The 22,500-nt window shown below is 50.0% G+C and overlaps 1 protein-coding gene across 1 annotated transcript in view; it reads left to right on the top strand.

Annotated features, from left to right (window-relative positions):
• The window catches only part of faf1 (Fas (TNFRSF6) associated factor 1), a 72,046-nt gene that overhangs the window by 36,134 nt on the left and 13,412 nt on the right, over positions 1-22,500 (top strand). The window contains exons 9-17 of the mRNA XM_084459012.1: positions 3,779-3,874; positions 4,394-4,520; positions 4,823-4,886; positions 6,248-6,329; positions 12,159-12,313; positions 16,838-16,974; positions 17,255-17,343; positions 21,349-21,429; positions 22,252-22,329. Coding sequence (XP_084315138.1) covers positions 3,779-3,874; positions 4,394-4,520; positions 4,823-4,886; positions 6,248-6,329; positions 12,159-12,313; positions 16,838-16,974; positions 17,255-17,343; positions 21,349-21,429; positions 22,252-22,329 — 909 coding nt within the window. The remainder of the gene's footprint in view (positions 1-3,778; positions 3,875-4,393; positions 4,521-4,822; positions 4,887-6,247; positions 6,330-12,158; positions 12,314-16,837; positions 16,975-17,254; positions 17,344-21,348; positions 21,430-22,251; positions 22,330-22,500) is intronic.

Below are 22,500 nucleotides of genomic sequence, written 5' to 3'. Positions count from 1 at the left end.
TAGAGAGGCACTGAGGAATGGGGTGAGGGGAGAGGCAGGGAGGGGGGCAGAGAGAGAGAGAGAGAGAGAGAGAGAGAGAGAGAGGCACTGAGGAATGGGGTGAGGGGAGAGGCAGGGAGGGGGGCAGAGAGAGAGAGAGAGAGAGAGAGGCACTGAGGAATGGGGTGAGGGGAGAGGCAGGGAGGGGGGCAGAGAGAGAGAGAGAGAGAGAGAGAGAATTTGTTCCCTCTCCACCGGCCCCTAGTGCTTAGAGCTTGAATGCAAGTGTTAATTAAAAGAATCCAAAAAAGAGGAGCTGGTTCTTTTGTGTGGGGATGGAGGAGAGGGTCATGTGGGGAGTTGACCTCTCTCCTCTGCCCTGCGGCCTAGCTTTTTCCCCAGCACTACCACAGTAGTACTATAATACCCTACAATAGTACCATACTTAGTACCACACTAATACTATACTACCCTACCACCACACTAGTACCACACTACCACACTAGTACCATACTACCACACTTGTACCATACTACCACACTAGTACCATAATACTACACTACCGTACTACCACACTAGTACCGTACTACCACACTAGTACCATACTACCACACTAGTACAAACTAATACCACACTAGTACCACACTACCATACTATCACACTAGTTCCACAATACCACACTAGTATCACACTATCACACTAGTTCCACAATACCACACTAGTACCACACTACCACACTAGTTCTAGTACACCCAGGCTGCAGTTGTTCCTCCAGCATCAGGGCAGGTGCCAGAGTCACGAGTGGAAAGACTCGACTTTTATCTCTCTCTCCTCTCTCTTTCACCCTCTCTTACTACGTTGTTCCAATCCGTCTCATCCCCCATTGACAGGGGAAGCGATTAACTTTATTTCAATACTTCTTATCCCCTTAGCCTGAAGACTGAATAGCCCCGGAGAGCTGGAGGGGTGAAGGAGGTCTCTTAGCGGGAGCTGTTAACATTCTCACGTTTGGTTGCCACTCGATTGGAGAGGTCGGTGAGAATGGAGCCAGAAGGCCTCTGTGGCTCTCAAGCTCACATCCCAGAGAGTTTTTTTTTTAGCTGCTGTTAGTTTTCTATTGGTCCCTGTTGGGGAAAAAAGTTATAATTTAGACAATATTGTAAATGAACTCGGCTGACTTACAATATTAGTGTTTTTTTTCCATTCAAATCCCTTGTGAATGAATAGTATCAACTTGTGCTGTGTGAAGAAAATATGAATCGACACAATGACACTTAAGAACCTCTCTGGAGGATTTAGAGTAGTTTTGGATTTGGGTTACGCGCCCCAGCAGGCAATCCACCTAAGTGTTTCTCCCCAGGTGTTCCCGGCGCTCAGCTGCCCTCCACCACGCCACCTCTGGGCCACGCAGGCCGCCTCCTAATCACACCCTGAAACACTAGAAACACTAGATGTCATGTCTTTATGTGTGGCCCCGTCGGAGCACAGAGGGGCCCCGCATGGGAAACAGGCCGCCTAGCCCCTCGTCTCCCATGACCAGGGGGGACTGGAGGTAACGTGGCCCCGCCGTGGCGTTCTGGCTGGGAGCGGTGGTTGTCGTCTGACTGGGCAGTGTCAAATGCGCAAAGGCATCGTGAGGGAATCCTCAGTGCAGATGAATGTTGGGCTGTTCAACTGCTGGTAGATTAAGTGTTGCAAAGTGGGGTGACTGTAAATGGTAAATGGACTGCACTTATATAGCGCTTTTCCACCTTAGCGGCACTCAAAGCGCTTTACAATGGCCTCTCATTCACCCATTCACACACACATTCACACACCAATGGCGGTAGCTGCCATGCAAGGTGCTAACCTGCTCATTGGGAGCGATTTGGGGTTAGGTGTCTTGCCCTTCGATCATTGAACGACCCGCTCTACCAACTGAGCTACAGCCGCCCCTTGCGTGACGTGGGCTGGCGTGCTTCCAACGTGGCTTAAACTTGAAACACAAACAAATCTAAAAAGTCAGTCAAATTCAAAGCTACTGCATCAAAGCCCCCATTGGCCACTGACATTGTTCACCAATAGGAAACCAGCACTTCATTGCCCCAATTCTCAATAGTTATGGCCCTGATTACATACAGTATACAGTAACTGGCTGATTGGTGTCGGGTCAGATACGATGACGCTAGCTGTCTGCTCTGACAGAGGAGCAGAGCAGGATTTTACTTCTCACACCTGATTGGTCAGAGGAGATGGAGATTGTATTCCTTACTTTCTCTTTTATTGAACTAGTAGGAATTTGAAACACAATGCTCAATATATCCACACTCTAATCTCTATAGTCTGGTCTCTTCAGCACAGATTAAAGCATTTTAATTGGAGATTAATATACGAGCAGGCTATGCCTTTTAGTCTAGCGATTGGCTTAATCTGATTGTGTTAAACCGGCCCTATAAGCAACACCGAGCAGCCGATTGTGATGGCGGGAAACGAGGGGAGCGGTGTGTGTTAACCCCGTACTTGTTTTGTCCCGTCTCAGTGGCCAGTGTGTCGGACAAGCCTGAGTGACCGCACTGTTCCCCGCCTATAGAGGCCTAGGCTAGCATGAAGACACCTCCGAGGACCCAGGCAGTCTCCCAGGGCCTTTCAGACTCAGTTGGCGTTGCATGTAATCGGACGCTGATTCAACAGCTAGCAGCTGGTCTTAGCGGGCGTTAGGCTCTCTGACAATAGGCCAGATTACCAGCCCCCCCGCGGAGGAGGGCCAGACCAGGGGGACGCTGTCCTTTTATCTCCCCCCGGGGTCAGGCGCTGTTTGCGGGGTAACTAGCCGAGGCTCGCACCCTCCGGTGACATGCATCTGGAGCTGCCGGGGATGAGGAGTGGGTGAGTGGGTGGAGACGGTGTGTAGTCGGGGGTGGAGTCGGCGTGCGTCTGCCTCACCCTCCACCAGTCCCAACATAGCCCCAGTCCCAACATAGCCCCAGTCCCAGCATAGCCCCAGCCTCAGCCCAACATAGCCCCAGCCCAACATAGTCCCAGCATAGCCCCAGTCCAACATATCCCCATCCCCAGTCCAACATAGTCCCAGCCCCAGCCTCAGTCCAGCATAGCCCCAGTCCCAGCCTAGCCCCAGCCTCAGTCCATCATAGCCCCAGCCCCAGTCCATCATAGCCCCAGCCTCAGTCCATCATAGCCCCAGCCCCAGTCCATCATAGCCCCAGCCCCAGTCCATCATAGCCCCAGTCTCCAGTCCATCATAGCCCCAGCCCCAGTCCATCATAGCCCCAGCCCCAGTCCATCATAGCCCCAGTCCATCATAGCCCCAGCCCCAGTCCAGCATAGTTCCAGACCCAGTCCCATGGGTCCTTCCCAGGGCAGGTTGTCATAATGAGTCCCTGAGGGAAGGTGACATTTCCACTCTGTTTGTGTGTTAATTAGAAGAAGGATCCTTAACCATGACACTACTGTGTGAGTGTGTGTGTGTGTGTGTCTGTGTGTCTGTGTTTGTGTGTGTCTGTGTGTGTGTCTGTGTGTGTGTGTGTGTGTGTGTGTGTGTCTGCGTGCGTCTCCAGTACGTCACCAGTAAGGAGGTCTAACAGGTAGCGCTGGTTAGGGTTCTAGCCCACCAGAGGGTCTGAAGAGTTGGTCTGTGAATGACGTAACGTGTCCTGGGTCCTTGGTGTGGCTCCCATGTTGTGACACTTCAGAGGATACAAGGAAACTAGTGTATAGATAGAAAGTGTATGCCGATGTGTTAATTGTACTGTGTTTTGCTGTGTGTGTGTGTGTGTGTGTGTGTGTGTGTGTGTGTGTGTAGATGACGCTAGCGGTGTCTGGGATCAGCTCCCCCTGCCATCACCTCAGTGTGTGCCGGAGATCCTCGCCAGCCACCACTCAGGAGCCCACAGAAGAGGTACGGTACACACACACACACACACACACACACACACACACACAGTATACCGTACACATTGCTTATGGCAGTCCATCGTTGCTCCAAATTGAGTAGTTGGATGATTATTGGGGTGTATCTCGCCTGTACATAGCCATGTGGCATACACACACACACACACACACATGATTCAGAATCGATTCATGAATCCCAAAATCGATCTTTATTTAATGAATGAATGAATAAATGAAGGAATTAATTAATTAATTCAATGATTCATTCATTCATTCATTTTTGGAAATCAGTATCGATACCCAGCCCTAGTACTGATGTGTTGCATAACTTGGCAGTCATGTAATTAAGGTTACAGCTAAAAAAAACAGGTTTTAATAACACTAACCGAATCAATATCGAATCGAATTGAATGGTGATAATCGATTCCGAACCTTGTGAATCGGAATCGAATCGATTCTCGAAATTCGACTCGATGCCCCGCCCTAATACGGATGTCAACGCTGACCACCTGAACGCTCTCCACAGTGCGCAGATGTCCATATGATCAGCGACAGCGAGGGGGACGACTTCGAGGACGCGTCCGAGTTCGGCGTCGACGAATCCGAGATGTTCGGGATGACCTCCTCCTCCAGCTGTCGGAAAACACCAATGAGTACGCCCCGCACGCCGTGATGTCATCACTCCACTCAAACAGCATGCGTTTAGTAGCTCAGGGTTGAGTTTATAACTGATTCAAAACCCCACCGGAAAATATTTATTGCTGTTCAGCTCTTTGAGGAGCAGAGAGCATCTACTAGTAATATTTATTCAAAGTGACCGACTATTAATACATACAGTAGGCAACATATGCAATGAAAGGTTAACCCAGGAAGAATTATTTTTTTAATGCCTGTTCTCTAGTCTGATGTATACTTTTTGTGTGTGCGTGTGTGCGTGTGTGTGTGTGTATTGCAGTGCCAGAGAACAGTGAGAACGAGGGTGATGCCTTACTGCACTTTACTGCTGAGTTTTCAACCAGGTAGGTCCAGCTCCACCTCCCACTGATGCTGTCTGTCTGTCAGTACTGTCTTGTCTGTCAGTCTGTACTGTCTGTCTGTCTGTCTGTCTGTACTGTCTGGACCCAGAGACTGGCTTCCCTGAAAAAACACTGAGCTGTAATGAACTGTGTGTGTCTTAGGTATGGAGAATTAACTGTGTGTGTGTGTCTTAGGTATGGAGAATAAACTGTGTGTGTGTGTCTTAGGTATGGAGAATAAACTGTGTGTGTGTGTCTTAGGTATGGAGAATAAACTGTGTGTGTGTGTCTTAGGTAGGGGTGTAACGATACACTTATCTCACGATACGATACACGATATTGGGTTGACGATAACAATACGATACGATACACTAAGGGCAGGTGTGAAGCGTTGCAGTAGCGCTGCTGTTCACACCGATAGTGCATTTCTCCACATTTCTACTCCAATACACTTTGTGAATTTAGAGCTTAACTGTTGTAATATCATGGAGAGGCCTAGAGACAAAAGACGTGTTCGTTACCAGCGTTGTGTAGCCAGCGTTCACTGATATACAATAAACATATCACCATATTGTTTTCACCTTGACGATACGTATTGTGACGATTCTGTATTGCGATATATTTTGGCACGATATATTGTTACACCCCTAGTCTTAGGTATCGAGAATGAAGTGTGTGTGTGTCATAGGTATGGAGAAAGAACTGTGTGTGTCTTAGGTATGTAGAATGAAGTGTGTGTGTGTCATAGGTATGGAGAATGAAGTGTGTGTGTGTCCTAGGTATGGAGAATGAACTGTGTGTGTGTCTTAGGTATGGAGAATGAAGTGTGTGTGTGTCCTAGGTATGGAGAATGAAGTGTGTGTGTGTCCTAGGTATGGATAATGAAGTGTGTGTGTGTCCTAGGTATGGAGAATGAACTGTGTGTGTGTCCTAGGTATGGAGAATGAAGTGTGTGTGTGTCTTAGGTATGGAGAATGAAGTGTGTGTGTGTCTTAGGTATGGAGAATGAACTGTGTGTGTGTCCTAGGTATGGAGAATGAAGTGTGTGTGTGTCTTAGGTATGGATAATGAAGTGTGTGTGTGTCCTAGGTATGGAGAATGAAGTGTGTGTGTCTTAGGTATGGAGAATGAAGTGTGTGTGTGTCCTAGGTATGGAGAATGAAGTGTGTGTGTGTCCTAGGTATGGAGAATGAAGTGTGTGTGTGTCCTAGGTATGGAGAATGAAGTGTGTGTGTGTCTTAGGTGTGGAGAATGAAGTGTGTGTGTGTCCTAGGTATGGAGAATGAAGTGTGTGTGTCCCCTAGGTATGGAGAATGAAGTGTGTGTGTGTCTTAGGTGTGGATAATGAACTGTGTGTGTCCTAGGTATGGAGAATGCCATCCGGTGTTCTACATTGGGACTTTGGAGGCAGCATCTCAAGAGGCCTTCTACGGCAAAGCCAGAGATGTAAGTCCCCCCCCCCCCCCCCACACACACACACACACAAAGACATTGCTGTTTAAGGTATAGCATTTTGTGGACACGCATTTCTAGGTACAACAAAAATGTAAAATCTTGAAATCTGATGACGGAAATAGTTCGCACATAGATGAAGGGAACTATTAGCAATAATTTCAAATTGCAAATAAAATGCAAATGTGAAAAATTGGTTTTTATCTCGCTTTGCATTGAAACTCTACACACACACACACACACACACACACACACACACACACACACACAGCGCACTCAGTCCGTTTGATATCAAATCATAAAGCTCTCATCATGACAGCTGAGACTTAATTTTTAGCCCAACTTCATTTTTTATATTTTGTCATTTGGAGGCTTGTATCAATTGACAGCTTGTGTGGATTACTGTCTTATTAGACTGAGAGGACACGGCAAGAGGTTCCACGGTGGGGGGGCGGGGGGGTGGGGGGGGTTTGGGGGGGCGGGGGGGGGGGCTGGCTGGGCTCCCGGCCTGCCTCCCTGCTGATCTCCTCCATGCAACCAGCCCAGGGTCCAAATAGCATGTTTTCTTTCAGATTTACTTTTGATTGCGCTTGTTTCGGACCACCGAGTGTGCTAGCCTGGCTTCTGAGTGGAGTTAGTGCCCTTTTGAGAGATATTCAACAGGTTCCATTGGGGCAGACAAATCAAGCGTACCCAGGCGTAGTCGTGTTGTTGCCTCGCGTCGACACATCCATCCAGTGATACACAGTCCTCATCCATCCCTCATCCCTCCCTGATCTCCCCCTCATCCCTCCCTCTTGAGGAGATCTCATGGTTCTCATCCCCCTGCCTGAGTGAGTGCTGTTCATTAAGTGGGTATTGGCCCGGTGCAGATTTCAGCGCAGGGACCAGAGGCTTAGAGAGATCTGTCTCACTCTCAAAGGCTCGGCCGGCTAATCGCTAAGTAAAACACTACACTTGATGAAGTGTTTCTGTAGGGGAGGGGGGGGGGACTGAGATGCACTCAATCCAGCCTTAATGAAAATGCTTTTGGCCGCAGAGCCCTTAGGGGGGGGGATCAGTAGTTAGCCGGGCCCTCCAGAGCGGGCCCTCCAGGCCACCCATCGCCAGGCCAGATCCCCCCTAAATCCCCCTCAACTCAGAGGCTAATCGCAGTAACCCCTCTCCCCCACGGCCACACAAAGACACGCATCAAAATTCATAGGCCGGCCTGTGGAGGCTGACGGGACATCACCGGGTGCTGAGCATCCGTCACAGAGCCCCCTGACCGTTCCTCTAGAGCCCCTGACCGTCCCTCCAGAGCCCCTGACCGTCCCTCTAGAGCCCCTGACCGTCCCTCCAGAGCCCCTGACCGTCCCTCTAGAGCCCCTGACTGTCCCTCAAGAGCCCCTGACCGTCCCTCCAGAGCCCCCTGACCGTCCCTCAAGAGCCCCCTGACCGTCTCTTCTGTTAGCCTGGCTGGTTGCACTTGTCTGTTAGCCTGGCTGGTTGTCTGTTAGCCTGGCTGGTTGTCTGTTAGCCTGGCTGGTTGTCTGTTAGCCTGGCTGGTTGTCTGTTAGCCTGGCTGGTTGTCTGTTAGCCTGGCTGGTAGTCTGTTAGCCTGGCTGGTTGTCTGTTAGCCTGGCTGGTTGTCTGTTAGCCTGGCTGGTTGTCTGTTAGCCTGGCTGGTAGTCTGTTAGCCTGGCTGGTTGTCTGTTAGCCTGGCTGGTTGTCTGTTAGCCTGGCTGGTTGTCTGTTAGCCTGGCTGGTAGTCTGTTAGCCTGGCTGGTTGTCTGTTAGCCTGGCTGGTTGTCTGTTAGCCTGGCTGGTTGTCTGTTAGCCTGGCTGGTTGTCTGTTAGCCTGGCTGGTTGTCTGTTAGCCTGGCTGGTTGTCTGTTAGCCAGAGGAGGAGAGCAGAGAAAAGAACAGTTGGATGGAGGGATGGTGGAGCAGTGTGATCTCATCATCTTTATAGGTCCTGTTTTTCCCCACTATTAGTAAATGTTGTTTCCATTAAAGTTTCACTTCTTTGCTAAACCAATAACATGACTAGCATGGTTTCTCACCTCGGACCCTTCAGGGAAAAGTCTTTCTATTGGTGGAAGAGGATCCTAGTAGAGAACCAGACTACTACCAGACTAGCTTGGTCTAGGTGAACTGAATAGAATCGAGTAGAATACATTAGAATAGATAAGAATAGAAAGTAAACACCATGGTTTTAATTTGCTAATACTGAACATCTCATGTCGTTATATATGCTATATTTCTTAGTCTCACATACACCAGTCCAGTGGGACCTGAAGAAGGTCCTCTGTGTGTGAAATCAGGAAGGGGTCAGACTTCATTTTAAAGTTTCTATTTATACAGAAATAATGTGTTTTGAATGGGCACAGCCTCCCATCTGGTAAAGCCCAGCTAACATTGATCTGAGTGTGTTCCCCCAGCGGGAGGGGTCACCGGAGCAGTCATCTGAGCTCTTCATTTTGATGTGTTTGCTTTTGTAGAGGCTGCTGGATCGGGAACCATCACTTTCTCACCCCGGCTTGCTCCCCTGACCTCCGTTACATCATTAAAAACCTCCTCCTCCGCCTCAAAACACACAACATCCGCCGGTCCACAGTCCCACCAGGCCCACAGTCAACATGGCTGGATGTGTGTGGGCCACACCCTTGTGTTACTGTCTGATTTCTGGCATTTCCTGAAGCAGACAGGCAGACAGGCAGGCGGGCAGGCAGGCGGACAGACAGGCGGACAGACAGGCGGACAGACAGGCGGACAGGCAGGCAGACAGGCAGACAGGCAGACAGGCAGACAGGCAGACAGGCAGACAGGCAGACAGGCAGGCAGGCAGACAGACAGACAGGCAGGCAGGCAGACAGACAGGCAGGCAGGCAGGCAGGCAGGCAGGCAGGCAGGCAGGCAGGCAGGCAGGCAGACAGACAGACAGACAGACAGACAGGCAGACACACACAGACACAGACAGACAGGCAGACAGACAGGTGTATTCTCACATCATTGCTGTCCTAACGACCCGCAGCACAGAAAGTCATTTGTTAGAAGCAAACAAACAGTTGTTTCACGGGTGTCATGTTGCCTCATCAAAACAAACCCTACGTCTGGTAGACACCGAGGTGGGAGGGAAGGAGGGGCGTGTGTGTGTGTGTGTGTGTGTGTGTGAGTGTGAGAGTGAGTGAGAGTCTGGCTAGTATTCTGGCTGGTTGTCTGTTAGCCTGGCTGGTTGTCTGTTAGCCTGGCTGGTAGTCTGTTAGCCTGCCTGGCTGGTAGTCTGTTAGCCTGCCTGGCTGGTAGTCTGTTAGCCTGGCTGGGTGTCTGTTAGCCTGGCTGGGTGTTTGTTAGCCTGGCTGTCTGTTAGCCTGGCTGGCTGTCTGTTAGCCTGGCTTGTAGTCTGTTAGCCTGGCTGGTTGTCTGTTAGCCTGGCTGGCTGGTTGTCTGTTAGCCTGGCTGGTTGTCTGTTAGCCTGGCTGGTTGTCTGTTAGCCTGGCTGGTTGTCTGTTAGCCTGGCTGGTTGTCTGTTAGCCTGGCTGGCTGGTTGTCTGTTAGCCTGGCTGGCTGTCTGTTAGCCTGGCTGGTAGTCTGTTAGCCTGGCTGGTTGTCTGTTAGCCTGGCTGGTTGTCTGTTAGCCTGGCTGGCTGGTTCACACGGCTGCAGGATCAGGCTCTACAGTAGACGAGTGTTGAGCGGAGATGAAGAGACAGAGCAGTGCCTGAGGAAGACAGTCCTACTGTGTGAAACCCAGCGCAGTTTAGGTTACAGGACACACAATCTCTCTCTCCCCCTCTCTCTCCCTCTCTCTCTCTCTCTCTCTTTCTCTCTATCTCTCTCTCTCTCTCTCTCCTCTGAATAAGGTGAACAGGTGGGAAGACTCACCTTAAGAAGGGCCTATGGGCTCACTTTCTGTCTCAGGTTGGACCCAGCAATTTAGTTTAACTGGGGATTTGCCTCTCGCTGTGAAGAAAGGCTTGACAAAAGACCAGACTTGAAAGAGGATTGGGGGGAGGGGGGTGGCAGTTTAAGTAAGATGAAGGAGTTGATGATTGGGTGTTATTTGAACCCTCGGTTGGGGAAAATGTCCACTGTATGTAGACTTTACACTTTCTCCAAGTCTTAGCAGGTGGGGGGGTTGGGCGTGCGTGTATGTGTGTGTGTGTGTGTGTGTGTGTGTGTGTGTGTGTACGTCCGTAAGTGCAAGCATGTGTGATAAATAGCGTGTGTTTCATTTCTTCTTTTTATGAAGGGAGAACCCCCTCCCTCTCCATCCCTCTCTCCCTCCCTCTCCATCCCTCCATCCCTCCCTCCATCCCTCCCTCAAGGCTGCGTTTGCTTGTCTTCTCAGCGTGAGTGTTTAATCTTTTCAGGCGGTTGAATTGGTCTTGTGAATGAGCCCCCAGCTCCTGCTCACTAGGAACCCAAGAGCTTATTCTAGCCCTCTAATCGCTGCGCAAACACAGCAGTGTTCTCCCTATCTCTGGCCACAATATAGACCGGCTCCTTTTTCTTACTTTCCCTCACTTTTCCGCCTGTGTGGATTTATGTTTTTTTTTTGTTTTTTTTTAGCAGAGCTTCTGAGAAATCGCTCTGATTGGAGGACTTGAAGAAAAGGGGGAGGGGGGTGGCGGAGAGTGAAGTTTGAGCGAGTTCTGTCATTTAAAACAGCTTTATTTCCTGCATTTTCTATTTGTGGCTGTGTTTGCTTTTTAATTAATGGTCAGTGTGGGAGAATCAGCGGGGTCGTATGATGGTGTCCGTGTCCCTGGATTCACGTCCTCTTCGCCAGTATTGTCACGCCGGGTCGCTGTGCTGCCGGCCAGCAGGCCGACAGAGGAAGGCTGCTGGCATTTGGTGTAAAATAAATAAAGTGGCTTGTCTGTTTTTCATCGCCCGAGTAAAAGTTTTATTTACTCCTCTGTTAATGTGATTTTGTGTTATTTGCTTTCCCGCGGATCTGGGCTGGTGTTTGTGAAAGATGGCTGTCTCTGGCCTGGTATTGGTCAGATGTCTGTCTCTGGCCTGGTATTGGTCAGATGTCTGTCTCTGGCCTGGTATTGGTCAGAGACGTCTCTGTCTGGCCTGGTATTGGTCAGACGTCTGTCTCTGGCCTGGTATTGGTCAGATGTCTGTCTCTGGCCTGGTATTGGTCAGACGTCTGTCTCTGGCCTGGTATTGGTCAGATGTCTTTCTCTGGCCTGGTATTGGTCAGACGTCTGTCTCTGGCCTGGTATTGGTCAGACGTCTGTCGCTGGCCTGGTATTGGTCAGACGTCCGTCGCTGGCCTGGTATTGGTCAGATGTCTGTCTCTGGCCTGGTATTGGTCAGATGTCTGTCTCTGGCCTGGTATTGGTCAGACGTCTGTCTCTGGCCTGGTATTGGTCAGATGTCTGTCTCTGGCCTGGTATTGGTCATAGACGTCTGTCCCTGGCCTGGTATTGGTCAGACGTCTGTCTCTGGCCTGGTATTGGTCAGATGTCTGTCTCTGGCCTGGTATTGGTCAGATGTCTGTCTCTGGCCTGGTATTGGTCAGATGTCTGTCTCTGGCCTGGTATTGGTCAGACGTCTGTCTCTGGCCTGGTATTGGTCAGACGTCTGTCTCTGGCTACTGTGCTGGCGGGCGTGGCAGAAAAGTGAATAGGAGTGACCCCCCTGTGGGGCGGAAATGGAACTGCATCTTGCTGAAACTACTTAAATGAGATGTTGATATATGGATATGTTTGGATGTTGCTGGAACATGTTTCTGAAAACCTCTCGTAAATCTCTCTCTCTCTCTCTCTCTCTCTCTCTTCCCCTCCCCCTCTCTCTGCACCCCTCCCTCCGTCTCTCCGTCCCCAGAGAAAGCTGCTCGCCATCTACCTCCACAACGACGAGAGTGTGCTCAGCAACGTCTTCTGCTCCCAGATGATGTGCGCCGACTCCATCGTCTCCTACCTGAGCCAGAACTTCACCACGTGGGCCTGGGACGTCACCAAGGAAGCCAACAAAGCCAGGTACGAAACGTCACCCGGAGAAAAAGGTCGACTCGGACTACTGGCTGGCAGCAATCAAAGATGGTGGAACAAGCTGAGCTGCATGTTCGCCGTCGTGGACGTGGAGGAGATGCCAGGTGGAGTATGTCCCCTCCTCAGTCCTCAAACAGCTCTCTGATTGGAGGAACACCACTCCCAGGATGTCCTGAGAGAGAGAGAGAGGGGAGACATCTTAATAGCTTAGTTTGCACCCCCCCTTTGCACAACTCTTTCTCCTTGACTCCCTCCCGTCTTTCGGAGAGGCGGGGGGGGGGGGGGGGCATGTGCTCACAAAAGGCGTTGTGTGTGCCGGCCCCTGATTGGGGGATCCCCACTAATCTGTCTTTTTAGAGGGGTCAGTTAGACACGGAGCTCCCCTGGAGTCCCTACATCTCTATCTCCTCCCTGGGTCAGTCTGCCTCGGCCACAACTCTCCATCCCCCCCCTCCCCGGCCACGCTCTCTAGGGATGGGAATTGATTAGGGCTGGGTTTAAAAAATCGATTCTGAATCGATTCATGAATCCCAAAATCGATCTTTTATTTAATGAATGAATGAATAAATGAAGGTATGAATAGTTCATTCATTCATTCATTCATTCATTTTTGGAAATCAGTATCGATACCCAGCCCTAGTATTGATGTGTTGCATAACTTGGCAGTCGTGTAATTAAGGTTACAAAAAAACAGGTTTTAGTAACACTAACCGAATCGATATTGAATCGAATCAAATTGAATCGTGATAATCGATTCTGAACCCTGTGAATCGGAATCGAATCGATTCTTGAAATTCGACTCGATACCCAGCCCTAGAATTGATGAGATTTTATCGTATTGATTCCATTATCAATTCTGCTTATCTTTGTCCATTCCCTTATCAATTCCTGATAATTGATAAATGGTTGGGTGGGGAAAGAGTTACATACAGGTTGGTTTATTAGCGTTAGATGCTTGAGGTGCACCTGATTTATATATCCTGGTGCGGTTGAACCACGGGGATCAACTCAGAAGTGGTAACCCCGCCCATCCAGGTGCACCAAAACAAGTTAACCCGGAGTATTTACATATGTCTGAGGGGCGTCTCTGAACCGGCTGTGTCTGTGGGCTAGTTCTGACCCGTACCAGACCCTCCAGCTGCTGACCCAAAGACCCAGCTCTCCCCCCTGGTCCTCCTCCAGCCAGGGCCTGAGAGCGGGTCGGCTCTGCCCAGGTAGGAGGCCCTGCGGTGGGGGGGATGGAGGGCCTGGTAGAGGGGCCCTGGGCTCCGGCCAGATGAAGGCTTGATTGGGCCCGGACACGGCTCTGGCCCCTCCCCTCCAGAGTTAAGCCCCAGCCCCCTGGTAGGAGGCGTTTAAGAAAGACTCACAGACTCTGACCTCAGTCATTCTTTATTTCCTCTTGACGGCTGAACCCTTGGCTCCGCCCCCCTCCTCCCCACGGCTCCGCCCAGCTGGGATGCTTTATCACACGTTAAAAGGCGACAACATCTGGAGCTTTTCATCAGCACACCGCCGCCATTACGCATGCACGCACACACACAGCTGAATCACACACATATACACACACACTCACACACAGCTGAATCACGCACGTATACACACACACTCGCACGCTCACAACCTGCTGAATCACACACTTACACACGCACACATCTCTCAGCGTACACACACCCTCACATATTCTCTCTCTCTCTCTCTCTCTCTCTCTCTCACACACACACACATTTTTCTGTCTCCATATTCTCACGCTCTGAGTGTGATCCTGAGTGACGGGTGATTGGCATCGGTGACGATGGCGGTTGAGTTGGTCTCATCTCTGACTCCTGCCGCCTGCTTGGTGTTCTGTCAGCCTGCTGGAGACGCATCAGTCCAGGCCCTCCAGCTGAATGATTGATTATGCATAAAAAAAACAGATCTGCTGAACTCCAGCCAGCACCACCACCCTCGGGGACATATCTCTGAAACACCAGCTAGCACCACCACCCTCGGGACGTATCTCCGAAACACCAGCTAGCACCACCGCCCTGGGGATGTATCTCTGAAACACCAGCTAGCACCACCACCCTCGGGGGGACGTATCTCTGAAACACCAGCTAGCACCACCACCATGGGGCTGTATCTCTGAAACACCAGCTAGCACCACCACCCTCGGGGACGTATCTCTGAAACACCAGCTAGCACCACCACCCTCGGGACGCATCTCTGAAACACCAGCTAGCACCACCACCCTGGGCAGGGCTGGGACTAGAGGCTGGGGTTTGGGGCAGGGCTGGGACTAGAGGCCGGGGTTTGGGGCAGGGCTGGGACTAGAGGCTGAGGTTTGGGGCAGGGCTGGGACTAGAGGCCGGGGTTTGGGGCAGGGCTGGGACTAGAGGCTGGGGTTTGGGGCAGGGCTGGGACTAGAGGCCGGGGTTTGGGGCAGGGCTGGGACTAGAGGCCAGGGTTTGGGGCAGGGCTGGGACTAGAGGCTGGGGTTTGGGGCAGGGCTGGGACTAGAGGCTGGGGTTTGGGGCAGGGCTGGGACTAGAGGCTGGGGTTTGGGGCAGGGCTGGGACTAGAGGCTGAGGTTTGGGGCAGGGCTGGGACTAGAGGCCGGGGTTTGGGGCAGGGCTGGGACTAGAGGCTGGGGTTTGGGGCAGGGCTGGGACTAGAGGCTGAGGTTTGGGGCAGGGCTGGGACTAGAGGCCGGGGTTTGGGGCAGGGCTGTGACTAGAGGCTGGGGTTTGGGGCAGGGCTGGGACTAGAGGCCAGGGTTTGGGGCAGGGCTGGGACTAGAGGCCGGGGTTTGGGGCAGGGCTGGGACTAGAGGCCGGGGTTTGGGGCAGGGCTGGGACTTGAGGCTGAGGTTTGGGGCATAGCAGGGGCTGGGACTGAGGCTGGGACCCAGACCCTTGAAATGTCCATGGAATGCAGGAAATGGTGGTTTTAATCAAGGCAGTCACCCGATGGCCATCCCTGGACCAGACACTGGTCACCAGACATGATGACCAAGCGCCCGAGTTATGCGCCGTACATTCAAGGCCACTGTGGTGGTCGATGGTCAGAAAGATCTGATTTAAAAACCACAGGCTAGTCTACAGTAGAGAATGTGCAGAGACAGACGATGACCCTGTGACCCCCTGGCCTCCACTAGACTGACCCCACTTCTGTTTTCCACCAATCACGGTTATCCTAAGGACGCTTTAGTTTAGAGTCTCACATCAGCCGTTGCAGAACGATCAAGTTCAAGTTTGATCTATGACTTGAATGTTTTAGATGTTGCTTTTTACACTTGCTGGTGTGCATTGTGTTTGTAACACCGTGTCCTAACTACACGCGACGCGAGCGAGCGTCAGCGACAAAATGCGTTCCATTGCTTTGTTTTCTAGCGTTATGTCCTAACTGGACGCGAGCGACGCAGCGTGAAGCGGCGCAACGTTTTAACTGCCCTTTTGACGCTTGCCCCGTTCCTATTTTCCTCCTGTCGCTCGCGTTGACAGGCGTTCGTTCTTTAACTGTCTTCAGTTGGGAATATAGACAAATGACGTACAGTAACAGAACAGGAAATTTAACGGTTTCAGTTAGGACAGGAAGCATGCGATGTCGTGTTCTGTTGCTCGCATCGCGTGTAGTTAGGACACGGTGTAAGGCTGTAGAATCCTACGGAGCCTGTTGTCCAGGTGAGCAGCGTGTTCGTCGGTCTTCTCACGAGCTGCACTGTTCCATCTCAGTTTCAGAAGTCTAGAACCAGCGCTCAACTTTGAATTCAAGATTAATGAGCTACACGCTGACACCCCTCCCTTCCCTCCATCTCTCCCTCTCTCTCTCCTCCCCTCTCTCACCTGTCATCCCTCCATCCATTCTATCACCCCTCTATTTTACCTTCCGGTTATTAAAGTGGATCTTATTAAAAGCTGAGCATGAGAAGCTAATCTATATTTGCATTCAGTCTATAGCAATTCATTAATATTATGACATTTACAGTGAGCGCAGGGGGGCCGCGTGGCTGTACCCTTTTCCCTGGCTGAAATGTTAATTTAAAAGTTCTGTCTTTGTAATGGAATAAGAAATCCTCTCCTGCCCTATCTACCTGCCAGTGTCTGGTGCAGAATACTAATTCACCCGGCCATCCTGTGGAGACGAATCTCCTGGAGTCGGAGGCAGAATTGGTTTTAAAGTCCTTAATGCCATGAGCTGTTTGTGTGGGTGTGTGTATCTCCGTCTGTCAGGAAGTCTGTCTGCGATTGTGATATGATGAACCTTTCTACTCTCTGTTCCTCACTGCATTTCTCTTTTTGGTGACTGATATTGTGTTATTTTTTGGGGAAATGCGTAACAAAACGAAAAGTGGTTGGGTACACAATTATGCACTTTATACAAATCGCATTTCAAGTTCAACATGGGAGTTGGTCATTCCACTGTCCCTAATCCTTCAGGGACGCTGTATGTGACCTACTGCCTCTCTTTCTCCCTCTTTCTCTCCCTCCTCCTCTCCTCCTCTCCCCCTCCCCCCCGTGTCTGTTTTGCCAGACTACTCACCATGTGTACCAGGTACTTTGGCAGCGTGGTTGCCCAGACCATACGGACGTACAAGACCGACCAGTTCCCTCTGCTGCTCATAGTCATGGGCAAACGCACGTCCAACGAGGTTCTAAACGTTATCCAAGGTAACACCAGGATGTTGAGACTGGAACAATATTCATCAGACCTAGATCAAATACAGGGAACAAATAATCCTACTAGCATTTGCAATTACATATATCTGATAAACAGACATGGGTCCTTTTGTTTTAGAAAGTATGCTTTTATAGAGTGACCCAAATGGGTTTTATCATTTGCTTAGCTAACAACCTTTCAGCAGTGAGAGCACTGAATTAAATGTTGTTGTTTTTTAAATGTATGTTGGTATTTGTCTCACTTTTCGCCGTTTGTGTGCTGTTTTGTCAGGCAACACAACAGTGGATGAACTGATGATGAGATTAATGGGCGCCATGGAGATCTTCACAGCCCAGCAGCAGGAGGACATCAAGGACGAGGTGCGTTTGATTTCACTCACCTGTCTGCGCTCTGTAGACCGTTCCGTCGAAGGCTTCATCGTACCGACAGTTCTTAACATGGCGTTTGGCCCAGGGCCTTCTGAAGGTGGATGGTGTGAATACCTGAAGTGCACTACATGTGTATGTGTAAAGGAGGTGGTTGGGTGACTTTTGAGAAGTGTAGAGTCATGTCAGCCCCCTCGGGGCTAGCGAGCGGACAGGTGGTCGGGACGTGGAGCGAGAGCTCCAGAGGAAGGAACCGACTGGAACGGGCTGACGGAGAGACAGGAGAGACTCCATGCCTTTGTCTGGGCGGCACAATCCCTTTTCCCCTCCCATGTGAAGTGAGGAGTTCACCGTGCCGGCGCTCTGCTGAATGGACTCTGTCCTCTTTCAGCCCGCCTCTCTGCGGCTGCTCGGCTCAATAGAAACTGGACAAACACACTCTGAGCCCCTCCCTCGGAAGAAAGAGAGAGACCACGAGAGAGAACAGAGGCTTTCATGTCGAGGGGAGGAATGTAGAAACAGTATGGATGGCGGAGGGGGTCTTGTTGTGTCAAACACTCTTTCACCTCCTCTAGTCTACTCTCTCTCTCCCTCTCTGTCTCTCTCTCCCTCTCTCTCCCCCTCTCCAGGTCACGGTGAATAGAGCCAGCCTATCTTTCTAGGCGATGTTTACTCAATATACGCAAAACAACGAGTGAATGCATTCTTTGTGGCTTTTGTCCTGGGTTGTGGGCAGGTATGGGATTGGAGGCAGAAGACCAGCTCCTGACCTGTTGTGTGGTTTTAAACTCATTCATCCTCGACAGAGAGAGGTGGGGTGACATCAGGAGAAACTGTGTTCATTGGTCCAGATATAATGGGTCATACTATACAGAATAGACAGTGATTCCTCACACTGGTTTGAACTCGCCGTATCTCGATATAACAGCAGTCGCTAGGAGAGAGTGATCTCCATTTGAAATACACCCGTGTTGTAGCAATGTTTTCAATTTGTCAACAATGGCCTTAGGTCACCTCCCGGTAGGCAGCTTTGAGTGGAGCTCTGCTTATGTAACAGACCTGTCGATGGGTGTGGCCCCGGCCTGCCACTCATGAGAACTAGTGAGGTGACGTCTCAAGAGTTCCTGTCACCTCACCTGTCATCACACCTGTCACCACACCATCACCAGTAATTACTTAGTTAATACCTCAGGTTGTTGCTACAAACAAGAATAACTATCTTCTCAATTGACGTACCTGCTTAGATAAAGGTTAGTTTGTAGCATAATAATTATACTGTATATGTTATAATATAACAAGATAAGGAACACCCCAGTGTCTCTAGGAATACTAGGAAACTGAAAGACATTTCAATATCAAAACATTTCATTTCTGGATTGACAAACTATGACACTAAAATACATTTCAATATCAAAACATTTAGTTTCTGGATTGGCAAACTAAGACACTAAATGAGCAGTGTCCTGGTCATCTCTGCTGAGAGGAGAGAAGCTGCAGTTCAAACCACTTCAAACTTTTCAAACCACTTCACACTGTTCAAACCACTTCACACACTGTTCAAACCACTTCACACACTGTTCAAACCACCTCACACACTGTTCCAACCACTTCACACACTGTTCAAACCACTTCACACTGTTCAAACCACTTCACACACTGTTCAAACCACTTCACACACTGTTCAAACCAGTTCACACACCGTTCAAACCACTTCACACACTGTTCAAACCACTTCACTGTTCAAACCACTTCACACACTGTTCAAACCACTTCACACACTGTTCAAACCACTTCACACTGTTCAAACCACTTCACACACTGTTCAAACCACTTCACACACTGTTAAAACCACATCACACTGTTCAAACCACTTCACACTCTGTTCAAACCACTTCACACACTTCAAACCACTTCACACACTGTTCAAACCACTTCATACACTTTAAACCACTTCATACACTGTTCAAACCACTTCACACACTTCAAACCACTTCACACACTGTTCAAACCACTTCACACTGTTCAAACCACTTCACACACTGTTCAAACCACTTCACACACTTCAAACCACTTCACACACTGTTCAAACCACTTCATACACTTCAGACCACTTCATACACTGTTCAAACCACTTCACACTGTTCAAACCACTTCACACTGTTCAAACCACTTCACACACTGTTCAAACCACTTCACACACTGTTCAAACCACTTCACACACCGTTCAAACCACTTCACACACCGTTCAAGCCAGTTCACTGTTCATACCAGTTCACTCCTTTCATACCAGTTCACACCGTTCCAACCAGCTCACGCTTCAGACCAGTTCACACTTCACACAGCCTGCGGGCGGCCATGTCCTTTCAGCGTCTCCAGCTCTCAGATCATTAACGGCAACAGTCAACAGGAAGCATCCAGACTATGTGCACATGTCACTTCCAGTAAGAGGGTGTGTGTGAAGAGTTGCAGGTTCTCACAGGACGCAGACTGGGTGATTAACTCACATGACTGTTTTTACACGAGCAGCCAAACCCATCTCAAACATTTCTCCTATTAGAGACGGTTGAATAGGATACTATTCAAACCTCTCAATGTTTGCTTTCTATACCCTCCTTTTTCTTCCAGTGTACAGTATTTGTCATGGTTGTTTGTCACAAGCTAGGCTAACGGGGATTTGACTTTTAAATGGCTGCTTCCTCATGTACTTCTATACAAAATCCACGAGTCACGCCAAAAATACCCCATCTTTTATTCACCCCCACAATGTTCAATAAAGCTTTTTGAATGTTGAATGTTGCGTTAGGCGAGCCGTTTCAGAGAGGTAGTAACTATGGGGAGACCTCAGCACGGGCTCTGCACTGCTTCACGGTGATGGTGATTGGCTGTCTGGCGGAATGTGTCAGACTGAGGGCTGATGGTTCGATAATGTCACTGACAGAGGGCAGAGGATGAGAAGACAGTAATGATTATGAGGCTATTGTACCGTAGTCGTTCGTAATCACCTCAGGAATGTCTCGCCACATCCTGTACACGGCAGGATCCGCACAGCGCTCACAGGTGAAGTCGACTCAGCGATGTTCACTCGCTCGCACCGTTGCCTTCTCTCTCTCTCTCTCTCACACAGTATCTCAGGTGCACGCACACACACACACACACACACACACACAGTAGCCACAAACCACCTCAAGTTAGTTTATTGTCACATCACCTGTATTGTCACGTCACCTGTAGTGTACAAGTGAGTGAAATTCGTTGGTGCCAGTCCTTTCAATGCAGTTACAATAAAACAGTTACAATCAAACATACAGTTACAATCAAACATGCAGTTACAATCAAACATAGTTACAATCAAACCATAGTTACAATCAACCATTCCGTTACAATCACACACAGTTACACAACTGCATACAGATACAAGCTCACAGTGTGGCAGCCACGGGGAAAGCGGGGGGGACTATCTATTATAGAATAAGTCTGTAACGGAAAAGCTGAAAGGGGGTGTGCAGACTTTCCGGCTATGACTGTATATCCAGATGGCATGTATAACTGTACACAACCTCAGATACACCTCCTACACACAACTCAGACATTCCAGAGTGCCCGACGTGCCTGTGAGCAAGGCAGCGTTACGACTACAGAGTGGCCAGTACTAACCAGACTGCTGTGGTCAGGCCAGGGTTGTCTTGTTTAGTCCAGATGGCTGTTGCAGCGTGTGTGTTAGCATGTGTGTGAGTCATTAGCTGTGGGAATAGCATTCTGGGTAATACAGTCACAGGAAGTTAAAGGAGTGGTATCACACGTTATTGTATTACGATGACTTTTATGTAGCCCTATATCACATTGTAAATGTTGATGCGTTCTTAGAACCTAACTCCTCTCTCTTCTGTGTGTGTATATATGTGTGTGTGTGTGTGTGTGCGTGTGTGTGCGTGTGTGTGCGTGTTTGTGTGTGTGTGTGTGTGTGTGTGTGTGCGTGTCTGTGTGCGCGTCTCCCTGCAGGATGAGCGAGAGGCCAGAGAGACAGTGAAGAGAGAGCAGGACGAGGCCTACCGCGTTTCTCTGGAGGCCGACCGCAAGAAGGTCCAGTAGCCTCTACACAACGCCTACACACCCACAACTACCCCATACACACAACACCTACACACCCTAACCCTACACACAACACCTACACACCCACAACTACCCCTACACACAACACCTACACACCCTAACCCTACACACAACACCTACACACCCTAACCCTACACACAACACCTACACACCCTAACCCTACACACAACACCTACACACCCTAACCCTACACACAACACCTACACACCCTAACCCTACACACAACGCCTACACACCCTAACCCTACACACAACGCCTACACACCCTAACCCTACACACAACACCTACACACCCTAACCCTACACACAACACCTACACACCCTAACCCTACACACAACACCTACACACCCTAACCCTACACACTACACCTACACACCCTAACCTTACACACTACACCTACACACCCTCACCCTACACACAACACCTACACACTCTAACCCTACACACAACACCTACACACCCTAACCCTACACACCCTAACCCTACACACCCTACCCCTACACACAACACCTACACACCCTAACCCTACACACAACACCTACACACCCTAACCCTACACACAACACCTACACACCCTAACCCTACACACAACACCTACACACCCTACCCCTACACACAACACCTACACACCCTAACCCTACACACCCTAACCCTACACACAACACCTACAGAACACCGACACAACTAGCCCTACACTGTCAATACAACACCTACAGTACCAACAGTATTATAATTAAATAAAGGTTGGAGGGAGGGAAGGATGGATGAATAACGCGCTGCTTGTGTTTCCAGAGAGAGGCGCAGGAGAGAGAAGAGGCGGAACAGGTTCGTCTGGAACGCATGAAAAGAGAGCAGGAGGACGAGAAGGAGGTGAGAACCTTTCCCCTGATCTCTCCCCCTACCTCAGATCTCTCCTCCCCCCTCAGATCTCTCCCCCCCCCTCAGATCTCTCCTCCTCCCTCAGATCTCTCCTCCCCCCTCAGATCTATTCCCCCCTCAGATCTCTCCTCCCCCCTCAGATCTCTCCCCCCTCAGATCTCC

This window comes from Borostomias antarcticus (assembly GCF_949987555.1).
Source record: "Borostomias antarcticus genome assembly, chromosome: 26".
NCBI lineage: Eukaryota > Metazoa > Chordata > Actinopteri > Stomiiformes > Stomiidae > Borostomias > Borostomias antarcticus.
Note: the sequence above shows the minus strand (reverse complement) of the source record. Positions and strands in the feature narration are given on the sequence as shown.